The sequence below is a fragment of the Eubalaena glacialis genome, chromosome 3, assembly GCF_028564815.1.
Source record: "Eubalaena glacialis isolate mEubGla1 chromosome 3, mEubGla1.1.hap2.+ XY, whole genome shotgun sequence".
In the NCBI taxonomy this organism is placed as follows: Eukaryota; Metazoa; Chordata; class Mammalia; order Artiodactyla; family Balaenidae; genus Eubalaena; species Eubalaena glacialis.
In genome coordinates, this window is record NC_083718.1 from 172,871,752 (window position 1) to 172,897,287 (window position 25,536).

At 37.7% G+C, this 25,536-nt stretch overlaps 1 protein-coding gene across 12 annotated transcripts in view; it reads right to left on the minus strand.

Moving 5' to 3' along the window:
* Window positions 1-25,536, minus strand: part of PHACTR4 (phosphatase and actin regulator 4) — a 113,976-nt gene that overhangs the window by 27,578 nt on the left and 60,862 nt on the right. For 5 of the 12 annotated variants that reach the window (XM_061184648.1, XM_061184650.1, XM_061184646.1 and 2 more), the window contains exons 3-5: window positions 2,899-2,926; window positions 1,773-1,943; window positions 1,053-1,133 (exon numbers count right to left, since the gene is read on the minus strand). In XM_061184648.1, the coding sequence (XP_061040631.1) occupies window positions 1,053-1,133; window positions 1,773-1,911 (220 nt within the window). In that variant the 5' untranslated portion in view covers window positions 1,912-1,943; window positions 2,899-2,926. Of the gene's footprint in view, window positions 1-1,052; window positions 1,134-1,772; window positions 1,944-2,898; window positions 2,927-17,505; window positions 17,773-25,536 lie in introns of those variants that run through there. The other 7 variants (XM_061184641.1, XM_061184642.1, XM_061184644.1 and 4 more) reach the window with 3 other exon arrangements.

Below are 25,536 nucleotides of genomic sequence, written 5' to 3' on the forward strand. Positions count from 1 at the left end.
ACCCACTTTCCTAAACAATCACTTTTTAGATCATTTACTGGGAGAAAGTATCTTTTAAAAGCATGTTTGGAGTGAATCTGTAAGCAAAAATTAGTAAAAGGGCAAGAAGAACTTTTTATTCCTCAGCTCAATCTCAACTCAAGTTTAACTTTTAATTATTTCCTATCTTGTAAGAGTCATTGCTGCCATTAGGCCTTTCTTTGTGAGGTGGCCAGTTTTCTCCTTAACACAGTTCACTAAACTCTTTTTTTTTTTTTCCCAAACACTGTTTTTTCTTCACACTTATAGAAATGATACAACATATATTCTTTCATGACTGACTTCAATTGCTCAGTATTACTTATGACATTCATATTAAAGCATGTAGGTGTAGTTTGCATTGCTGTATAATATTTCATTTTATCAATGTGTCACAAATTATGTATATATTTTACTATTGATGGACATTTGGGTTGTTTCCAATTTTGCTCTACTGTTAATAAATATTGCTGCTATGAGCGTATTTATACATATCTCCTGATACACATGTATACATATTTTTGTTGGGTATATACCAAAGACGGCACATAGGTTTACATATCTCCAGCTTTCATAGATTATGCTAAACTTTTTTTCAAGGTGATTCTTCCACTTTAACACTTCCACCAATAGGTGTATGTGAATTCCACTTATTTCATACCCTCATCAACTCTTGTTCTTGGTCATCTGATTAATTTTAGGTTTTCTAGTTTATACGTAGAGCTATTTTATTTTGGTTTTAATTTGTATCCCTTAATTACTAATGAAGTATAAAACCCACCTTTTTGTTTATTGGGCATTTATATGTACTCTTCAGTGAACTGTCTGTTCAATGCTTTTGCAGACTTTTCTACCACATTGCCTTTTTCTTTTCTAACAGAAGTTATAAAAATATATATTCTAGATGCATGAACAGTTTTTTAAAGCCCCCTTCCCTCTCAACAACAGCAATAATAAAGAAAGAAAATTCAAATACTTAGTCAGAACCAAAGACCAAGTGTACAGAGACAGGCATATGCTATTTGCAAACTCACCCTGCTCAGAGTCTTCCAACAGAACCCCTCTTTTAACCAGCTCTTCTCTCGGTTTTCGCATAGATATTTTTCGCTCTAAAACTAACATTAAATTGGAAAACAACACTCAGAAATGTGGCAGATAAAATTCACCTCCTTAGGTAAAAGAATAAAGTGATTCAATTTTCTATTCTTAGGAAAGAAAAGAACACAAAAACTAACTTTGAATTTAAAAACTTAATTTCATTCACAACCTGTGCTATTGGGAAAATATCATTTCCAAAAAGAACTATCCTTTCATAAGTTTAGCTTTTCCTTTTTTTTAATTTTTGGCCTGCCACCCGGGCCCTTGGCAATGAGAGCGAGGAGTCCTAACCCACTGGACCGCCAGAGAATTCCCTCCTTTTTTAATGGAAATTGCAATAATAAGATATTTATGGATGAACTTCTTCTGGGAGGAAGTGGCCAGAATAGAAAAAAAGAGGCATCTTATATCTGCTGTAGTTCAGGAGCTCCATTCACCACTCAATTGATAAACATTAACCCCTTCAAAATACCAACCTAGGAATGAGGATATAGTATATATGGCTTAGTGAGTGACCACTTGTTTTTTTAATTAAAAGATTCAATTCCCTTTTCAAACAGGGGGTTATAGAAACTTGGGAAGAGAATGAAAAAGTTAGGTACTTCCAATGGGGAACTCTCTAACTCAGAACATATATTTAAATCTTAACATCTCACCTTCTGATGTCTCTTTGAATTTATCGCTTTTTTTTTTCCGCCATTTCCAGGGCTTGAAGATCTTGCCAAAGCCTGAGAACTTGCTCTTCCTTTTGGTAGGAGGTGTTGTGTCTCCTGCTTCCACACTGTCCATGACCATGCCTGGGTCTGCAGTGGGCTGACCTGCTTCTTCTGTTGCATGGTGAGAGGGAGAAAGGGAAGAGAACAGCCAATTTATTATTTCAGCACAGTCTTGAAAATGTCCCTTCCCCTCTCTTCCTGTGGTAGTTGGAAAGGATCAGAGCAATGATAAAATAATCATGCAGACAGACTCCTTGACATCACATGGACACCAAACATCAAAATCCATAACAGATAAATTACTAAGGAGGAAAAGGAACCAAACGGAGCTGACATCATTTTAGGACAAAAATTCAGTGAGATGATCATAACCAGCTCAAATCTCTTAAAGGCACACACACGCACAAATGTGGATATCTTCCCAATGTGCATGAGATCTTGCCCCAATGTAGGCTATTGCTGTTGCTATGCTCATCCTCTTGGCATGGGGGAAGGCCTGTCCCAGCTAACACCACTATCTCTTGTGTCACTGAAGCAGAGAATTCTACCATCGGTGAGTGAGTCATTATTCTCTGTTAAACACTGCCCTCTCGCTGCCCTCCTTTTCCAGGATATAAATAGTTCAGGGAGGGGGGTAACACTTAAGTATTAACACCTCACTTGTATATGTTATCAGATTATTTTCTCCCTTTGCAAAAAAGACCTTAGGTAGTTTTGGAGTATTGGAAGGGGTTTGGGGGGCGGGGTGGGGCAGGGGTATTAGTGCTTCAAAATAAAGGAAAACTTTTTTGACAGTAGAGATGAGATTTCAGTTTGCTTATTACAATATTGCTTTAGGGACAATCCTGATTCTAAAGATTTGACAAGAAGCATAACTGACATGATAAATGTGCAGGATTGAAATGAAAGGCCATGAGTCCCTCATAATGACCACACATGCAGGGTTTAGTGAGTGAGCTTTAGTGGCAGAGAAAGGAGCAGCCAAGACTCGGCCAAGAATAATAAAAAAAAGCAGGAAGGCAACAAAAAAAGCAGGAAGGCAACACAATACAACTTTGCACTCCACCTACTGTCCCAGCGTTCTTTGGAGAAGTCTAGAGGAGAAGAAAAAAAAGAGTCATGTGGAATAACAATCCTGGAATTAAATTGGGACCTTTACTTTATAGAACTACATCAAGGAGCACATACTGTATAATCACATGTAATAAGTTAACATGTTTATTGTAAACAATTTCACATTTGAAGCAAATAATGCATTTGGAGGTGGGGGGGGGACAAAGGGGCATAATATATACACTAAAAAAAAATCTCTTTTAATTCAATAGATATTTTTTCATAAGAGAAAATACACAATCAACAAGCATTAATTTTTTTAAAGAAACACTTGACAAATTCAATCTTTTTTCAGTTGATAGATGCTGAGTCTAGGGAAGTCCGTTGATAAAGGTAAGATTTACACAACAGTAATTATCAGAGTGACTGCAGCAATGGCTGCTGATGCATTACTTTGCTATGCCTAAGATGACATAGGCAAAACAGGGGTCTGGTTCCTGAAGTGCAACAGATGAAGATGACAGAGGACAGTGGCTCTTTTCTTTACTTGAGGGCACCTTGGGTCTCAACTACTTTAATTGTTTACATGAAATGCAGTAGAACATGGTTATAACATTGGATCATATTTTTAAAGTTTAGTTGCTAGAGACTTAGAATAACTCCTGTCCTAACAATTTCCCCTCAATGGTACCCTGGGATGGACCGCCAAGAGTGGCACTAGGGTGAACACATGGTACTGTTTTTAAGAGTGAGTGCTTTAACTAAGACAGTATTCTACCAATTATGGAATGTCAATGAGACCTGGACACATTTCAGAGCATTCATGATATCATAACATTGATATTTCACATATGTTAATGATAACACTTTCAGAAATGGAGCTAAGTAACATAAGCTGTTCATTCTCAAATAGTAGCCTTCCTTACAGAGACAAGGAAAGACTGAAATTTTAAATCTCTTGGTAACCCACCCACTAAGTGAAATTCACTGAGTTCCAAAAGACACACAGGAAAATGCCTGTTTGGTTACAAGTAATAGGGAAGATAATATAACAAACCAAAACCCAAACCCAAACAAACAAAACCCGAAACTAACAGTATGAAAGTAAAGGTTATTAGTGCTATGTGATGCTTTTACAAAGAAAAATAGCCAAAAACTTTAGGAATGTTAGGTGGTAACATATTCACAGAAAAGTTCCTGTCTGTAAAGTCCTAAAATGAAATATATCCAATCTAGCCTGCTTCCACTATCTTCTTGGATATCTAATCACCTTCTAAAGTAGGATTTAGTTCAACCCTTTTAGTTCTTCATTATATTGAACAACATATTTATGTGTCCTCTTTCTCTTATACATTCAAAACAAGAAAATCATGATATCCTTTCAAGCATATTTATGCCTGCTAGCATATGAACTCAAAATAAGTTCAGTTTATATTATGTCACAGTGTGTGTGGAAAATACCAAAAGCTTACAATAAAAATGAATGCATCTGCCATCAAGGCACTGAATACAAAAAGCAAAGAGAGCAGTACTTTTTTTCTTTGATGCTTTATGAAAATGTGTTTAATCTTCATGTCCATAAAACTTAGAAACTGGTATGCCTCTTGCAGTGAGGTTCAGCCACACCCAGTCCTGACCCAGTTATCATCCCAAATTCATTCATTCCTATTCTTATATTCTCACATTCTTCTTTCCTTCCCCTTCTCCCCTCCTCACTTTCACGACAAACAGAACATTATTTCCGTGGCACCCAAATATGTTCCAAATACTTGGAATCAGCTCAGTTGCCTTTTCAAAACACAGAATCTCCAGGAGCTGGGACCTAGAAATCTGTTTTTAAAAAATTTCCCAGGCAATTCTTATGATTAGTCAGCTTGTTAAATGCAATTCCAGATTACTATCTGGAAAACTTTTGCATGTTAAAAGAGACAGAGGCAGACATTCTCTGCACGTAACCTAATTCTTTCTTCCTTCCTTCTTTCCTTCCTTCCTTCCTTCCTCCTTCCCTCCCTCCCTCCCTCCCTTCCTTTCTTCCCTTCTTCCCTTCTTTCTTTCTTTCTTTATTTTTGGCTGCGTTGGGTCTTCATTGCTATGTGAGGGCTTTCTCTAGTTGCAGCAAGCGGGGGCTACTCTTCGTTGCAGTGCATGGGCTTCTCATTGCGGTGGCTTCTCTTGTTGCGGAGCATGGCCTCTAAGTACTTGGGCTTCAGTAGTTGCAGCATGCGGGCTCAGTAGTTGCGGCATGCAGGTCGCTTCAGTAGCTGTGGCGCATGGGCTTAGTTGCTCCGCGGCATGTGGGATCTTCCCGGACCAGGGATTGAACCCGTATCCCCTGCATTGGCAGGCGGATTCTTAACCACTGCGCCACGAGGGAAGTCTCTATTTATTTATTTTTTGATGTGGACCATTTTTGAAGTCTTTATTGAATTTGTTACAATATGGCTTCTGTTTTATGTTTTGGTTTTTTGGCCAAGAGGCATGTGGGATCTTAGCTCCCTGACCAGGGATGGAACACGTACCCCCTGCATTGAAAGGCAAAGTCTCAACCACTGGACCACCAGGGAAGTCCCTATTATTTTTTTAAAAAATATTTATTTATTTATTTATATGGCTATGTTGGGTCTTAGTTGTGGCACATGGGATCTTTGTTGCGGCATGTGGGATCTTTTGTTGCGGCGCGGGGGCTATCTCTAGATGTGGCGCGTGGGCTCTACAGCATGCGGGCTTAGATGCCCTGCGGCATGTGGGATCTTTGTTCCCCAACCAGGGACTGAACCCATGTCCCTTGCATTGGAATGCAGATCCTTAAACACTGGATCACCAGGGAAGTCCCTAACTAGGTATTATTTAGAACTAGAATAGGGGCCAGGGCCATGCACATATTTTTTTCAAATATAGGTTAAAAATAGAGTAGGAAGTTACATGCACTGCATTACCAAAACTATAATATACATTAAAAAGGAGAATGGGATATTCACAGAAAGTTAGACAAAATGAAAAGGCAGAGGACTTTGTACCAGATGACGGAACAACATAAAACCCCAGAAAAACAACTAAATGAAGGGGAGATAGGCAACTTTCCAGAAAAAGAATTCAGAATAATGATAGTGAAGATGATCCAGGACCTCGGATAAAGAATGGAGGCAAAGATCGAGAAGATGCAAGAAATGTTTAATAAAGACCTAGAAGAATTAAAGAACAAACACCCAGAAAATTAAGGAACAAACACACAGAGATAAATAATACAATAACTGAAATGAAAAATACACTAGAAGGAATCAATAGCAAAATAACTGAGGCAGAAGAACGGATAAGTGACCTGGAAGACAGAATGGTGGAATTCACTGCTGTGGAACAGAATAAAGAAAAAAGAATGAAAAGAAATGAAGACAGCCTAAGAGACCTCTGGGACAATATTAAACATAACAACATTCGCATTATAGGTGTCCCAGAAGGAGATGAGAGAAAGGACCCGAGAAAATATGTGAAGAGATTATAGTTGAAAACTTCCCTAACATGGGAAAGGAAATAGCCACCCAAGTCCAGGAAGCTCAGAGAGTCCCAGGCAGGATAAACCCAAGGAGAAACACGCCGAGACACATAGTAATCAAATTGACAAAAATTAAAGCCAAAGAAAAATTATTAAAAGCAGCAAGGGAAAAACGACAAATAACATACAAGGGAACTCCCATAAGGTTAACAGCTGATTTCTCAGCAGAAACTCTATAAACCAGAAGAGGGTGGTACGATATATTTAAAGTGATGAAAGTTAAGAACCTACAACCAAGATTACTCTACCCAGCAAGGATATCATTCAGATTCGACAGAGAAATCAAAAGTTTTACAGACAAGCAAAAGCTAACAGAATTCAGCACCACCAAACCAGCTCTACAACAAATGCTAAAGGAACTTCTCTAAGTGGGAAACACAAGAGAAGAAAAGGACCTACAAAAACAAACCCATAACATTAAGAAAATGGTAATAGGAACATACATATCAATAATTACCTTAAACGTGAATGGATTAAATGCTCCAACCAAAAGACACAGGCTCGCTGAATGGATACAAAAACAAGACCCATATATATGCTGTCTACAAGAGACCCACTTCCGATCTAGAGACACATACAGACTGAAAGTGAGGGGATGGAAAAAGATATCCCATGCAAATGGAAATCAAAAGAAAGCTGGAGTAGCAATACTCATATCAGATAAAATAGACTTTAAAATAAAGAATGTTACAAGAGACAAGGAAGGACACAACATAATGATCAAGGGATCAATCCAAGAAGAAGATATAATAATTATAAATATATATGCACACAACATAGGAGCACCTCAATACACAAGGCAACTGCTAACAGCTAGAAAAGAGGAAATCGACAGTAACACAATAATAGTGGGGGACTTTAACACTTCACTTACACCAATGGACAGATCATCCAGACAGAAAATTAATAAGGAAACACAAGTTTTAAATGACACCATAGACCAGATAGATTTAATCGATATTTATAGGACATTCCATCCAAAAAGAGCAGATTACATTTTCTTCTCAAGTGCACACGGAATATTCTCCAGGACAGATCACATCTTGGGTCACGAATCAAGCCTTGGTAAATTTAAGAAAATTGAAATCATATCAAGCACCTTTTCTGACCACAATGCTATGAGATAAGAAATCAATTACAAGGGAAAAAAAGTAAAAAACACAAACACATGGAGGCTAAACAATACATTACTAAATAAGCAAGAGATCACTGAAGAAATCAAAGAGGAAATCAAAAAATACCTAGAGACAAATGACAATGAAAACACGACAATCCAAAACCTATGGGATGCAGCAAAAGCGGTTCTAAGAGGGAAGTTTATAGCAATACAAGCCTACCTCAAGAAACAAGAAAACTCTCAGATAAACAATCTAACCTTACACCTAAAGGAACTAGAGATAAAAGAACAAACAAAACCCAAAGTTAGTAGAAGGAAAGAAATCATAAAGATCAGACCAGAAATAAACGAAATAGAAACAAAGAAAACAATATAGCAAAGTGAATAAAACTAAAGGCTGGTTCTTTGAGAAGATAAACAAAATTGATAAACCTTTAGCCAGACTCATCAAGAAAAACAGGGAAAGGACTCAAATCAATAAAATTAGAAATGAAAAAGGAGAAGTTACAATGGACACTTCAGAAATACCAAGCATCCTAAGAGACTACTACAAGCAACTCTATGCCAATAAAATGGACAACCTGGAAGAAACGGACAAATTCTTAGAAAGGTATAACCTTCCAAGACTGAACCAGGATGAAATAGAAAATATGAACAGACCAATCACAAGTAATGAAATTGAAACTGTAATTAAAAATCTTCCAACAAACAGAAGTCCAGGACCAGATGGCTTCACAGGTGAATTCTATCAAACATTTAGAGAAGAGTTAACACCCATCCTTCTCAAAGTCTTCCAAAAAATTGCAGAGGAAGGAACACTCCCAAACTCATTCTATGAGGCCACCATCACCCTGATACTAAAACCAGACAAAGATACTACAAAAAAAGAAAATTACAGACCAATATCACTGATGAATATAGATGCAAAAATCCTCAACAAAATACTAGCAAACAGAATCCAACAATACATTAAAAGGACCATACACCATGATCAAGTGGGATTTATCCCAGGGATGCAAGGATTCTTCAATATACATGAATCAATCAATGTGATACACCATATTAACACATTTAAGAAGAAAAACCATATGATCATCTCAATAGATGCAGAAAAAGCTTTTGACAAAATTCAACACCCATTTATGATTAAAAACTCTCCAGAGACTGGGCACAAAGGGAACCTACCTCAACATAATAAAGGCCATATATGACAAACCCACAGCTAACATCATTCACAATGGTGAAAAACTGAAAGCATTTCCTCTAAGATCAGGAACGAGACAAGGATGTCCACTCTCGCCACTATTATTCAACATAGTTTTGGAAGTCCTAGCCACGGCAATCAGAGAAGAAAAAGAAATAAAAGGAATACAAATTGGAAAAGAAGAAGTCAAACTGTCACTGTTTGCAGATGACATGATACTATACATAGAGAATCCTAAAGATGCCACCAGAAAGCTACTAGAGCTAATCAATGAATTTGGTAAAGTAGCAGGATACAAAATTAATGCACAGAAATCTCTTGCATTCTTATACACTAACAATGAAAGATCAGAAAGAAAAATTAAGGAAACAATCCCATTCACCATTGCAACAAAAAGAATAAAATACCTAGGAATAAACCTACCAAAGGAAGTAAAAGACCTATACTCAGAAAACTATAAGACACCGATGCAAGAAATCAAAGATGACACAAACAGATGGAGAGATATACCATGTTCTTGGATTGGAAGAATCAATATTGTGAAAATGACTATATTACCCAAAGCAATCTACAGATTCAATGCAATCCCTATCAAATTACCAGTGGCATTTTTTACAGAACTAGAATAAAAAATCTTAAAATTTGTATGGAGACACAAAAGACCCCGAATAGCCCAAGTAGTCTTGAGGGAAAAAAACGGAGCTGGAGGAATCAGACTCCCTGACTTCAGACTATACCACAAAGCTACAGTAATCAAGACAATGTGGTACTGGCACAAAAACAGAAATATAGATCAATGGAACAGGATAGAAAGTCCAGAGATAAACCCACGCACCTATGGTCAACTAATCTATGACAAAGGAGGCAAGGATATACAATGGAGAAAAGACAATCTCTTCAATAAGTGGTGCTGGTAAAACTGGACAGCTACATGTAAAAGAATGAAATTAGAACACTCCCTAACACCATACACAAAAATAAGCTCAAAATGGGTTAGAGACCTAAATGTAAGACTGGACATTATAAAACTCTTAGAGGAAAACATAGGAAGAACACTCTTTGACATAAATCGCAGCAAGATTTTTTGATCCACCTCCTAGAGTTATGGAAATAGAAACAAAAATAAACAAATGGGACTTAATGAAACTTAAAAGCTTTTGCAAAGCAAAAGAAACTACAAATAAGACAAAAAGACAACTCTCATAATGGGAGAAAATATTTGCAAATGAATCAACGGACAAAGGATTAATCTCCAAAATATATAAACAGCTCATGCAGCTTGATATTAAAAGAACAAACAACCCAATCAAAAAATGGGCAGAAGACCTAAATAGACATTTCTCCAAAGATGACATACAGATGGCCAAGAAGCACATGAAAAGCTGCTCAACATCACTAATTATTAGAGAACTGCAAATCAAAACTACAATGAGGTATCACTTCAGACCAGTTAGAATGGGCATCATAAGAAAATCTACAAACAAGAAATGCTGGAGAGGGTGTGGAGAAAAGGGAACCCTCTTGCACTGTTGGTTGGAATGTAAAGTGATACAGCCACTATGGAGAACAGTATGGAAGTTCCTTAAAAAACTAAAAATAGAATTACCATATGACCCAGCAATCCCACTACTGGGCATATACCCTGAGAAGACCATAATTCAAAAAGACACATGCACCCCAATGTTCATTGCAGCACTATTTACAATAGCCAGGTCATGGAAGCAACCTAAATGCCCATCGACAGATGAATGGATAAAGAAGATGTGGTACATATATACAATGGAATATTACTCAGACATAAAAAGGAACGAAACTGGGTCATTTGTAGAGACGTGGATGGATCTAGAGACTGTCATATAGAGTGAAGTAAGTCAGAAAAACAAATATCGTATATTAACGCATATATGTGGAACCTAGAAAAATGGTATAGATGAACCAGTTTCCAGGGCAGAAAAAGAGACACAGATGTAGAGAACAAATGTATGGACACCAAGGGGGGAAAGTGGCGGGCAGGGGGGAGGGGTGTTGTTGGTGGGATGAATTGGGAGATTGGGATTGACATATATACACTAATATGTATAAAATAGATAACTAATAAGAACCTGCTGTATAAAAAAATAAATAAAATAAAATTCAAAAATTCAAAAAAAAAGGAGAATGGAAAGAACTAAATTAAAATGTAAATATAATTTGATGATAAGACTACAGGTTATCTGTGCTTCTTCTAGGTTCTTATATTTTGTGTGTGTGTGTGTTTTTTTTTTTTTTTTACAGTGAACATGTATGGCTTTTATAATTGGAATAAAAACAAATTTACTTTGAAAGTGGGAGCTTTCAAATCACGACAGTTAATAAATAAAGTCCAGCATATATATAAGTATACAAAAGAAAACAATTCTTTCTAAACATTAGGTTCCTATAAAAATGAATTATTTCCGGGCTTCTCTGGTGGCACAGTGGTTAAGAATCCACCTGCCAATGCAGCGGACACGGGTTCGAGCCCTGGTCCAGGAAGATCCCACATGCCGTGGAGCGACTAAGCCCGTGCGCCACAACTACTGAGCCTGCGCTCTAGAGCCCGCAAGGCACAGCTACTGAGCCCGCGTGACACAACTACTGAAGCCCGTGTGCCTAGAGCCCATGCTTCACGACAAGAGAAGCCACCGCAGTGAGAAGCCCATGCACTGCAACGAAGAGAAGACCCCGCTCGCCACAACTAGAGAAAGCTAGCGCTCAGCAACGAAGACCCAATGCAGCCAAAAATAAATTAAAAAAAAAAAAAGAATTATTTCCTACATAAAAATCAGTCTGAAGTATTAAGCAAATTAAACCATTCAAGGACATTTTCTTGGAGTAGTGACACATGTTTAAGTAAGTAGATTTGGATCACCCAAACAACAGTTTCTAGTCCTACATTCTTTTAAGAATACCACCCTTGTTCACCATGAGTACAATCTTGTGCTAAAGGAGCTAGAGACCAAACTTAACAGTAATCTAAATTCACCAGGTGTAAACTTTTCAGCTGTGGAATAAAGGGTTTTAAAGTATGCATAAATTCTTGATAGCAGTGGCTGATTAGATCTAATTGAAGCCACTAATATCCATAGCATTCTTGGATCCATTGAAACTATTCAGGCTTCTTACTGTGAATTTTTGTCTGACTTTAAGAAAATTCAATTGCATCACTTAGAAAACTGCAATAGAAAGAAAGAGAAACTGATGGATGAATAAATTATACAAGAAAAAGTATACTCAGGTATTGAGAAACCATCTTTTTTATTTTTAATGACACAATTACACCTCGAATATTGTTTCTGCACTCATAAATAAAGGGCTTAGGGAAGTGAATTTGAAACTGTTCATAAGCAAATTTGCACATCAACCAAATATTTGTTCTCAACAATTCTGATTTTATGACCATCTCCCTCCCATTTCCAATTTTTAAAAATTAATTAATTAATTAATTAATTTTTGGCTGCACTGGGTCTTTGTTGCTGCGCGCGGGCTTTCTCTAGTTGCGGCGAGCGGGGGCTACTCTTCGTTGCAGTGTGCGGGCTTCTCCTTGCGGTGGCTTCTCTTGTTGCAGAGTACAGGCTCTAGGCACGCGGCTTCAGTAGTTGTGGCATGCAGGCTCAGTAGTTATGGCTTGCAGGCTCTAGAGCGCAGGCTCAGTAGTTGTGGTGAACAGGCTTAGTTGTAGGATCTTCCCGGACCAGGGCTCAAACCCGTGTCCCCTGCACTGGCAGGCTGATTCTTAACCACTGCGCCACCAGGGAAGCCCCCATTTCCAATTTGACAGAAGAAATACAGGCTTGGAGTCACATTTGGATACCCCATTGTTTCTATTTAAACTCAGTATGGAATTTAAAATGTCCTTATGGTCCCTTTCTGTTTTTCATGAGAACCAAAACAAGGTGGCTTTTAAACCTCCTTGTTTCCCTTTGTTTGCCAGAAAACAGGGTGTGGAATGCTGGCTATAGTTTTAGGATTGTGTGTTCCAAAGAAGTCATGCAGCCACAGGCCACTAGGAAAGCAAGTCACAGAGTTGGAGGTCTTGGTGTTTTTTGTAGGGGGTGGAGGTTAGGAGAGGAAGATAGCTAATTACAGTTTGGAGTTTCCAGTTTGAGAAGTACCCTGAAACTATGCCCCGGTGTTTAAACTACTTACTCCCTCCTCCAAGTTGTAGCACCTCACATTTCAGAGGCTTGTTTCTTATATCACATATTATGCAGAGTTCTAGCAGTTTCTTTCTTCAACCCTCAGTTTTTTTCCTGGTCAACATTTAATTCAGTGTTTTTTAGTTCAAGTTTAGTTGTTCCAGATGAATTTCCGAGGTGATTTTAAAATAAATGTATAGTATTTTTAAAAAATTACTTAGCACTTTTCATCTTCAGATAAACTATTTGCTACAGATACATGTTATACCTACATTACTTGCTAGAGATAAGGGATAAAACAGGGTTAAACGGTAAACTTAGTTCATTTGAGAATCTGATTTACAACCAATTAGTCATTCACGATGGAAGGCAAGGTAAGGCACAGGCGATTGTAGTTGACAGATAACTTAGTTTTCAAGATAGCCTTCACTACCCACTCCCCTTCACTAGGCTTAGTAATAAGCAACAAAATTACTGGGACTGTCTTAGTTCCACACTTATTTCTTATACCTTGTCGGGTCTTAAAAAATGTGTAGATTTAAAGTGTATAAAATTCTCTCATTTTACCCCCAAAACTTTTAATAATCAGTTATTGTCCGAAACTTAAAAATACATAGCTTTGTGCAACGAGATACATACTCCATTATCAAGAGGTACCAATTATCTTTTTTTTTTTTAAGTTTAAGGTATACAGCATAATGGTTTGACTTAAATATATTGTGGCCAATTACTTTTATAATCTAATGGTTCTGTTTAATTATCTTTTATGCCCATCTATCTTGAAACAGATCTTGCTTTTATACAATCATTTTTAACAGCATTAGAACTCTGTAAATGGAGAACACTAATTTATGGTACTTACACTATTGTACTTATACTCATTTTTGCCTTCTGAAAGAGGATAATTATTGAATTTAAAAAACCGTTTTAGAAAACTGCAACAAAATTACAGAAAGCAAAACCTGCCACTAATGAACAAAGCAGGCTTTGTCTAGAGCAGGCCCATAACTTCCCTTGGAAATACTGCATAGTTCTGACCTTTGGGAAATAGAACTGGGCAAAGCACTCAAGAAGATAGCCAGGGAGAAGGTCTCTCTCTGTACCTGCAGGTACAATTAGGTCTGAGGTTCCACCTCTGGGAAAATAGATCTTCGACCATAACTGCGTCAAGAAGTGATGCTGCTTTACTCTGGCAATTTGATATGTATACTTTTTTGATAAAAGTTCTAAGTTGAGAGAAAGGTTTTAAGGTGAGGTGCCAGAAAATATATTCTCTCATGGAAAAAAACTTTAAACCTATCAAAATTAACCTGCAAGTAGAAAGAGGGAATACACTGTTGTGACAATAGGCCATTCAGAAAATCTACTGAAGCAGAAAGAGGGAATAATAATTTTTGATTGGTATTCAACAGAAAATCCTTTAAGGAGTTCATGACAGAGCCCTAACACTTTCTCTTGATTCCTGGATTATATGAAGAAAGTATACCTGTTCCTTCTTTCTCAGAAGCATTTATTTTTAGATCTAGATAGGTATGAGAAATGTCTCTGATAATTCTGGTGACCAAACAATGCCAAGTGTTCTTCTTTCAAGTCTCATGAAGAAGTTTATATTTAATTAATCCATCTATTATTTATTTCTATGTTAATATTGTTCTATAGCTATATTAAAATTTATTCATCCAGCAATCTCCTTACTAACTTTGCCTCCAAATAACAAAATTATTTCTAAAGCACCTTTCCCAAAACCACTCTTATTCTCATGTGGGAGAACACATAACAACAAATTTCAGAGTAAAATGAATCGAATACTGATGGAAAAGGAATGAAGGAAAGGGGAAATATTACAACAGTGGTCCCCAACCTTTTTGCCACCAGGGACCAGTTTCGTGGAAGACAATTTTTCCATGGATGGGGGGGGTGCGTGGGGGATGGTTCAGGCAGTAACATGAGTGATGGGGATACCGGTATGCGGCCCGGGGATTGGGAACTCCTGTATTACAATATGACATCTTTTAAAGCAATATATTCTTATACAAAGGAAAAGTGGGGAAAAAAGAGGTTAATTATTGTGTGAAAGGTATATGATGGGGGGGGGGAAAGAGCTAGAGAGGGGGAATGGAAAGGTAGAAAGAGAAGGAAAGTTCCAGCCTAAATGGTTGGGTAGAGTTCACTAAAATTCTTGGGACTTCTCTGGTGGTCCAGTGGCTAAGACTCCATGCTCCCAATGCAGGGGGCTGGGTTCGATCCCTGGTCAGGGAACTAGATCCCACATGCATGCCGCAACTGAGGGTTCTCATGCTGCAACTAAAGATCCCGTGTGCCGCAACTAAAGATCCCGTGTGCCGCAACTAAGACCCGGCTCAGCTAAATAAATAAATAAATATCTTTGCTCTTGTGCCTAATTTAAGGACATGTGCTAAATTAGCTGTTTTTTTTTTTTAAGCTGTTTGTTTTAATATGATACATAGTAAAGGATTCTAGTGAACACAGAAACAGCTTTTTATGTTGATTGAGAACTACAAAGTATTATTTGAAAGTTTTATCTCAGTAAATCTTTTTTTTTTTTTTTTTGGCCGTGCTGTACCGCTTGCGGGATCTCAGTTCCCAGACCAGGGATTGAACCTGAGACGTGGCAGTGGAAGCCCAGAATCCTAACCACTAGGCCACCAGGGAACTCCCCACTTCATAGGACTTTTATTAGGGTTATTGGTAGAAAGAAAAATTGATGAATGATGAGTCCTACTTTTTTTTTAATAGGCAGAAAAAATTTGAAACTTTATCTGTTGAGATGAAATTTTTTGTCTGGTATATAGATGTTAAATGGGCATTCTTCATAAATGTCACCACTCATTAGTACGTTGTACCTGCTTACCCATTTCTTGCTTTTCAAAGACCTTTCATTTCCATCTCATAGATAAATGCCTAGCATGATTTACATCCTGACTTGTTAACATAGAACCACCTTTGTAGTAGAAACCACAGGAGAATTTAGTGGCCCAAAAGGGAATTTACCAAATTCAGGAGAATGGTTATCTCTGGGAGCAAACAAGCAAAATGCCATCATAAGGGAATGTAGGCATAGAGAGAGGGGTGGGGTGGGATATAACTCTGTTTTTAATTTCATCTCTTAAGCTGAGTAGAGGCCCCAGAGGGTTCTTTATATTTTCCTCTATACCCTTTTCTAGCCATTGGGTTGGCCAAAAAGTTCATTCGGGTTTTTCTGTAACATGGTACGAATTTTTCGGCCAACCCAATGTGAACGATTTCATTAAGGGAAAAAAAACAAAACAAAACAACTGAGCTACTGAATTGATATGGACCCAGCCCTGGTGATCAAAGTAAAGTAAGTCAAGTTCTGATTTCAGTCTTAAAAATCTGTGGCTGAATGACTCACTTTGCGATCCATGTGCCTCAGTATCAATAAAACTTGAAAAGTACTTTGTAGGAATTTCATCTGGCAAGTTCTCAGGGGAAAACATACCTTTAGAAATGAAATTACATTAAATCATGAGACACATTTGGGCGTGTTACCTGTGTTCCCACATTTTATGGTTTTCTTTAAACTCACTAACATTTTTCATTTCTGGGGGAAAAAAAAGCATCCTGGGACTGAACATGTTTTCTGCTGCTTCATAAATCAAAGAGAAGGTATAAGAAGGTATAAATCTTTAAAAAAAAAAGTATAATGTCAAGAAATGATTCAGAGGCTTTCCCCCACTTTGTTTATATTTAGGAAGCCTTTAATGAATATCCACTTAAATCTATCTTTCCCACCTTTCCATCTTCATTTTATACAAAACCGCACAAGGTTGGGAAAATGAGTCTTTTTAGTGACAGTGGACTTCCATTTCACTTATATGCTTTGAAACTCTGGCTACACTTATCAGCCTGGTCTCCAGCTATCTCTGAGACAGTAACACTTCAAACGCAAAGCACTGCCTTCAGAAATGTTTACACCAAGTATTGCCTTATGAGAAACGGAAACACCAGCACAATGGAAAAAGCCTGAGACTTATTTGGAAAATGTATACCTGAGTCTAAAAAATTAAGTCAAATCTCAAAAATGGTCCTGTCGGGAATTGCCTGGTGGTCCAGTGGTTAGGACTCTGTGCTTCACCTCAGGGGGCCTGGTGGAACTGGTCGGGGAACTAAGATCCCGCATGCCGCAGCCAACAAAACAAAACAAAACAAAACAGGTCCTGTTTATAGAAGTCAACAATTCTAATTCTATACCACATGTATATATCAGCTGCCCAAGTCCTGCAAAAGAGCAGTAAAACACCATTGATTTCTAAACATGAGTTCCTGTAGCACTTATGTTCTGCAAGGGCAAGAAATTAACAGATGGTTTACTGGCAATATTATCTTTAAAAAGTCCAAAAGGATCCAGTAAAACGCAACTATGAGTGGTAAATTAATATAACTGAATGAAAAATTAACTTATTTTTTCATTTATTCTTCACAAAGTGATAAACATCCCAAAGTTAAAAAATCAAAATCCTCACATTCAAATTCCTATAAAATAGTCAACTTCACCTACAGATCTGCCTTGCCTCTGTCAAGATTTTGTTTCTTTGCCTTCTGTTACTCACCAACTCCATCTGGATTTACCGGTCTGGAGATGTCAGCTTGCCCCATGATTATGTTGTCTGATGTGTCTCACAACAACAAATTGTCCCCGATCAAAGCGAACTTTTCTTAAACGATAAATCCACATAAGGAGGGGACATGCACTCCTCTCTCAGTGTCACCGCCAGACATCAGGAAATGGCAGGAAGTCAGTTAATCTGCAGGAGTTTCTGTTTCCCTGTATCCCGGACAAGGCACTGGTGTTTCTCACAAATATGTCTTCACGCTGGCTCTCTTCACATAGGAATGCCTGTCATTCCAGAGTGCACACTGTGAAGAGCTCAAGTGCAGGAAGGGGAGGAGACTGCCAACCACATTCTAGCTGCTGAGCGGTACAGCCCTCAAAGTCCACACCTACTTTTTCTGACACTGAGCTGGGTTACAACTTTCCAGACTCATAGTCACGAAGAAAGGGAGGCTGCTCAAGAGTCTACCAAAGAATTTGTAAATTTAATCACACAAAAAACATCAGGGTTATGCGTAAGCAGGCTGATGGGAGCAGAAGTCCATTCAAAGGTACATTTTAGATACAGGCTTACCTCAAAATCAGACCATTCTGACATTTCACTGCTTGCTCTAAAACTGTATTTTGTACCTGTGAGTGGCATACTCAGAGCAGAATGAGATCTGTGTATTGGGAATTAATAACATTAGGAACAATATTTTAGAATTAAATATACCTTTTCTAAAAATAAAAAGAAATATTTCTGAAAATTCTGCTTACTAAAATAGTAAACTTGAAATAAATATTTGTAAGGTATTATGCAATATTTCTCTTCCTGCTAAAGTTCAATAATGATCTTGAGGAATACAAAACTATAGGGAGTGGTCCTACGGGCTGCATATAATACATAGGCAGTATCAGCTAACCACATGCAGCAATGGAAGGGCCAGCCTGCATGCTGATTTTTCTTTTTTGTTCAGATAGAACTAATTTATATACAGCCATATACATAAATATTAAGGATATAGCTTGATGAATTTAACATCTGAAGGTAAAGGGGGAACTAACAATTTTGAGCACTATATTAAGGAGTTTTATACTGTCTATGTCCTTTAATTATCACCACAAATAAACAGGCATTGTGAAGAATATATTATTTACCCTATTATCAGATGAGAATAAGGCTACTGAGGTCAAATCCTGTGTTTGTCAAAACCCTAATATTCCATTAACAAATGACAGCTACCCCTAAAACTGAGCTTTTAGTCTAAAACTTTGTTCTCCAAACTGAGATTTTGGAAAGATTTCTAGTATCTGGATTTTTCCTTTGCCTTTCCCTAGCACCTGCTCCTCTTTCCCCATTATCTTATCTCTATTATCTGCTTTTGGTTAAAAAAATAGCGAAGGTAAGGAATAAGAAAACGACAATGCTAAGGCATCAGTAAGAAAAAAGAAAGTGTACACTTGGGCAAAACTCAGTTGTTAGTACTGGTAGTAGTAAAAAAAATTATGATATTGACCATTAAAATAGGAAAGAATAAAAGGAAAAAAACAGCGAAATTTTACATTAAAAGAATGTTCCAATCTAAGAATGTCAAATTCCTTCTAAGCTGGCCCTTACATTTATTAGCCTAAAAGCAGATCATGTGCAAGAGCACCACCCACTACTGTAAAATGGGGAAGCAAAAGGTGGCAAATGCATTGCCCAGCACCTAGTAGGTGCTCAGCATATTGTAGTTATCATCATCATGCAGACAATACAGCATATTGTTTAAGAAGATGAGCTTTGGAGGCAGACTAAAATCTTAATTCCAGATCTATGACTAGGTGTTAACACTAGGCAAGTTATTTCCTCATTTGTAAAGTGGGCATAACAATACTTACCGGTACAAGGCATTAAATGACATGAACAGAAATAAAGCACTTTGTAATGTGCCTGGCACATGGAAAGCTCTCAATAAATGCAAGCAATACCTATCACAGCTGTTACAGTAAAAAAAAAAAAAAAAAACAAGTCAAAAAAGGAGAGGGCAGGTCAGGGGCAGCCAGACAATGGTACATGGCAGAAAACCCAGTCATTACAAGGAGCTTAGTCAGAAACGGAAGAGGATGACATTTCTGTACCATGAATCCAGAGAGCAAACTGGAAGAAGCAGGCCAAGGAGGAAGTCTGAACACAATCAGGTTGGAGCACAGAAACATTAAGCAGATGGAACAGCCCAGATGTGTGTATTATCATGAATTAGTTCAAACCAGGCACATTAAACACACAAACACATACACACACACACACAGAGCCCAGAAACAGTATTATAGAATCTAGTTCATGTTGACAGAATTATACAAGAGTAGAACAGATAGATTTAAGGATCCTCATATGGCTGCTGTTTACCACCTGCCAAATTTAAATGTCCAACTTGACTTGGCTCACTGCTGATCTTGGGTATTTGAAAGCAGCAATAAACTCAAAGATTAGAAAAAGGATTCTTAGTGATCATTTGGCTCAATCTCCTATTCTTTACAGAAGAAGGAAATGAGGGTTCAAGAGGTTAAATGCTTTGCTCAGAGACAGGACTAAAACCCAAGTCTCCTGATTCTATCTCCAGGACTCACTTTGGCTCTTGTATAAATGGCCAAGGAAATATTTATTTCCTAAAGATACATTCATTTCCCAGGGAAGTTCACACTCTACAACAATGACAAATCTCTCAGAGATTCTAATTCTGTTGCCTATGGACCAAACTAACACATGTTCCCTAACCAACATGTTTCAGTTTCATTTTAACATCAATATTTACTTTGTGCTGACAAAAGTAGACAAGCAGGGAGAGTGGAAAGTATTGGCCCACTGATGGCTTTAAAATTTAACAATAAGGCCTTATGTTCATTCTAGTTTTCCATGCATTACATTTTAGAAATGCAAAGGTAACTCTCACTTCAACTTTATAAGAAGTAGACAACTCTCTCTTAAGTGTCACCTAATAAGATACTCTCTTTTTAGAGTACTTTTCTTCCACAGCTTATTGCCTCAAGGAATGGGGCAAGTAACCGATTAAAATTTGTGAATCTCTTCCTATTTTATTTAGGGAAAGAGCAAAAAAGGCCTTATAAAGTTTAATATGCAAAGGAATCTAAGTTACAGCTTAGATTTAGATAGCAATTGAAGCCCCCAACCAGTCTCATTTTATTGGGGGCAATTGAAGCCCCCAACCAGTCTCATATTAAGAACTGTTTCTAAACAAACACTGCTGAACATTCAAAACCTTTAGTGACACTTACAATTCCAAAACTTTTTGTTGGCCAGCACATCAGACACTAACGTGAGAACATGCTTTATACTGTCAATAAACAGTTTACAAGATCAATCACAAAAGTATAATGCTTCCATTTAAATGTACTTTTATGCTGAGGTACCAATATAAATTGGCTTACCTAGGAGAGTAAGCTCTTCGCTATTTCAATTACATCTCCCTCAGCTTAATTCAGCATACCACTTTAAGTTTGAGACGTCTCAAGGAGGTGAGCTCTAGTGAGAGGTTGGGAAGAGAGTCACTTTCCTCTAGGAAAGGCTGACCAACAGAAATTATTAACAGGTCACACAGATACATATTCAAGTAAAAGACTAATTTTCAACTTCTTTATATATAATTGAGGGTGGGAGCAGCTTTCTATTCTTTATTCCACCATCTAACTCTAATCTAGTCTGGCTGGCTCTGAATAGGAGATAACATCCTACAATTAATAACCTATGTCTCATATTCCATGTGGAAATGAGAATGCCTTGCTAGTCACTTGTAAACTCTTCATTGTCTCATCTATTTGTACAAACCACTCCCTTGGCCTGGAATTTCTTTCCCAGATCCACCTAGGGAACTCCTACCCATCCTTTAAGAATTGGCTCAAATGAAGCTTCCACTATTAAGAGCCTTTTCTTAGTCACTCAAGCAGAATTCAGACAAAGATTTCCTGGTCACTGATTATGTGCCCAGCAATGCGCTGGAACTAAAAAGAATAGTTTTTGTCCTTAAGGTGATTACAGTTCAAATAAGTAGGATCGACAATAGAGCATGATAAGTACCTAGGTGCTACGCAAACACATATTGATGGGGCTGGGGGCATCTAGCTTTCTCCTGAGAGATGAGAGAAAATATCTTGAATTAAGTGACTTCTAAAATCTGAGAGAGTCAGTCACAGAAGGAATAACAGAGGTGAGAAAAAGGTAAGGGCAGCAAGAGATAAGACTGGAGAGGTAAAGAGCTGATCATGACTGATGGTGCCGGATGTATCACCCTAAACTGCAATGATCTTCCGACTTCTCTGCTGGGCAGGAACCATGATGTGTTTACACTTAAGCCCTTAGTGCCTGGCACGACTCAGTGCATGGTGGACATGCAGAAAGTATTTATTAACCTTGAGGACAAGGGAAGAAACAGCATTCCTCAACTTTAAGCTTTGCTCACAGAATCTGGTAGCAAAAGACAGTTAAAGCGAAAAGTGCCACAGACGAAGGCTGGAAGAAATGTCAAGACCACAGACTAGTTTATCATTCCAAACAATCTTGAGAACTACTGTGAAACTCTCAATTCTGTGTGAAAAAATGGCATGCTTATGATGGTTTTTGAGAATTTACTGCTTTGCAAGTCGTAATAACTTTCAAAGAAGACAAATGTGTCAAGTGAATGTTTACATAAACCCTCATATAATCACGACTGCTAGGCTCAAGATCCTCAGCAGAAAGCACTTCTACTCCATGTGAACTAGCCGGAAGAACAGGCTGAAAGACAGAGATTAAAGTTAAGGGGGAGCCCCTGTACCACCAGATACTCATCCCTCTTACTCCCAGTGACACTGGTTTCTTTCTGTGGCTGGCTCATTGGAGGCAAAAAATGAACACACGCGCCGCCTATTCTACATCAAATACTGTAACTCTTGTCCCCTGCCTACCCCCACTTCCAGAAGGAAGCATGGCTTACCAACGGAGGAAAGCTTTCGAGGCTTTGGAGTTACATATACATAACTGTAAAATTTCAGCTTTTCCATTTGCTGATTAGGTGACTCTGAACAAGTTACTTAACTTATATGAGATAGAGATAATTACTCAGAGTTTTTGTGAGGATTAAATAGGAGAAATCTCTAAATTATAGTCTGATGACTGAAAGTGCTTAATATATTTGGATCCTTCTCACCTCACTTAGATTCTTCATATAAATGACTCCCCCCCCCCACCGAATGCTTACATTTAAGTACCACCGTTCCTTAGGAAAAAATGGGGAGGTTCTGCTATGCCTTTACATCACAGTGGCTATACATATGGCAGGCATGAAGTAATGTATATGTTTACAAACCTACAGTATGTTGGACTGTGTTTATGGGAGAAAGAAACTGAAATTATGCCAGCAGGACTGCTTTCAGATCCATGGAATAAGAGACCTCAGGCTAGGAAATTGGAGCTACAGAAATTCTTTTTGCTTTCTCTTAAAGTTTTTGTTTCGAAGACAATAAATTCTTAAGGATGCCCTAGTGGTCAGGAGACGTTTCTAGAACTGAGGAGTTAGTTATAAAAATTACAGTAAACAGGAAAGTTTCAGTTAAGAAAGACGAAAGGTTTCTCTCTGGTTGGGTTAAGGGATTAGGTAGTTCCTCAGAGTACAGTAGAGTCAGTGGAAAAGGTAGGCCTAGATGAAAATGAGAATTAGCTGAATGGGGGACTTCCCTGGTGGCTCAGTGGTTAAGAATCCGCCTGCCAATGCAGGGGACACGGGTTCGAGCCCTGGTCCAGGAATATCCCACATGCCGCGGAGCAACTAAGCCCGTGCACCACAACTACTAAGCCTGTGCTCTAGAGCCCGCGAGCAACAACTACTGAGCCCGCACACCACAACTACTGAAGCCTACACACCTAAAGCCCGTGCTCTGCAACAAGAGAAGCCACGGCAATGAGAAGCCCATGCACCGCAACGAAGACCCAACGTAGCCAAAAATAAATAAATTAATTAATTTGTTAAAAATCCTAATTAAAAAAAAAGAATTAGCTGAATGGAGATGAGAAGAAGTGGAAAAAAAAACTGAGCAAAAAGATTCACAGGTTGTGTGGATGAGGGAAAAAGGGAAATGAGAAGAGGATACAAATGACATTTATCAAACTTTAATCCACTATGTGACATCAGGCACCTGAATCAAATTATTGCCAAGCTCCCTTCAGGTTCTGAAATTCTACAGCAGAGTCAAACTAACGACAACCAATTCAGTGTTCTGTTTCAAATAATGGTTCCAAGAAATGTTTTATTATGGAAGAGAACAGTGGTCATGGTGCACTTTATATAGCTAATCCAACTCAATGCTTGCCATAGAATGCAAAATAAGTGCTTAATGAATTAGGGTATTATTATTGGGAAACCACAATCCTCATTTATTCATTCCACAAAAATGTCCTGAGCACCTCTAAAGTATCAGTTATTGTTCTAGGTGTTGGAAACACCGACTGGATACAAAGAGGGAAAAATCTATGCCTTCTTTCTAGTATGTTAGATGGTGATAAGTGCTATAGAAAAAAAATTATTCAGGGAAAGGAAATACGATGGGCTGAGAAAGAGGGTGCTAAATTATAAACTGTGCAAGCAGAAGGGCCTCATTGGGAAGATGACATATAAACAAAGACCTGAGATAAACAACACATTCCTCAATTAACGTACTAAAAGTAAATATTAATTACAACTATAGTATATTTTAATGACTGGTCAGTGACGTAAGGGTTATCAAATGGGCTGCTCAGTTCTCAAATATTTAAAGATGTGCTGTCTAATACTGTGGTCACTAGTTACGTATGATTATTTATATCTATATTAATATTTAATACATTTATACTAAACACAATTTGCAATTCAGTTTCTCAGTTGTACTAGCCACATTTCACACATGGCCACCACACTGGACGGTGCAGATCTAGAACATTTCCATCACTGCACAAAGTTCTATCAGATAGGCCAAACCCAAAGTATTTTTAAAGCACACTTACAAGTCTTCCAGTAACAATGCAAAACAGAGTATTGCATCAGCATGTGGTATCTATTTTCCATGGCACCAATGACTAAACACCAACTACTAGAGGCAGTATACTCCGAAGGAACACTGACAGTAAAAAAAAAAGTTTCCTTTTATTCAGTCACAAACTATTGAGCTATTTATACTCACAATCTTTGATACTCTTACTTTAACAGTTAAACTACTGTTTCTTTTCCTAGTAACACTTAAGTAAAGTCTTTGACTATTAATAACAACTCAAAGCTCAAGGAAGGATGGTTTTATTTCAATTTAAAGATCTACTGAGAATTATATCCATTTGTTACCAATTGAAAATTAACCACCTCCATCTTACTGGCCGTCCATTTAATATTCTATCTACCCCAAATAGTATTTTTTCATGTAGTTACAATGAAAGTGATTGAGAAATCTTAATCTTAAAGAAAAAAATATTTAATAAAACCACATGATATTCATAAAAACTAAGTCCCAAGTGGCCTCTGTCTACTAAGGAACCTGGAGGTATCAATGATGTGTAGAAACTAACCAGTCAGAAATCAAGGAGCTGCCCGTCACAGGGCTTTGAAACACTGAATGTTCTCCAGTAAAGTGGCATTCATTGCTGATGACTCAGAGATGACTACTAGTCACTGCCACGTCTCTCCTTCCTCCTCTCTTTCATAACTCTTTCTAACTCATTTGGTTCTCAGTTTCACTTTCAGACAGTGAGAAAGAAATCCAAATATTACCAACACTCAGCCACATATCCAGTGGAAATACAATAAGTCTGATGATAGCTATAACATTTGTAAAAGTTATTCAGAAATTTCTAACAAGAAATCTCCTTAAACATTCTTTTCCGGTACACGTGCAGGAGAATACAGACTTCATCTTCTACTAAATAAAAATTCTGAGTAATGAACACCTGGTTACACTATGAGTCAACAGTAATTCCACAGAAGAACCAAGGATGACCATATAAATGGTGTTTCTATCAAACTTGCTCCAGTCAGTAATTCAAATGTACTTT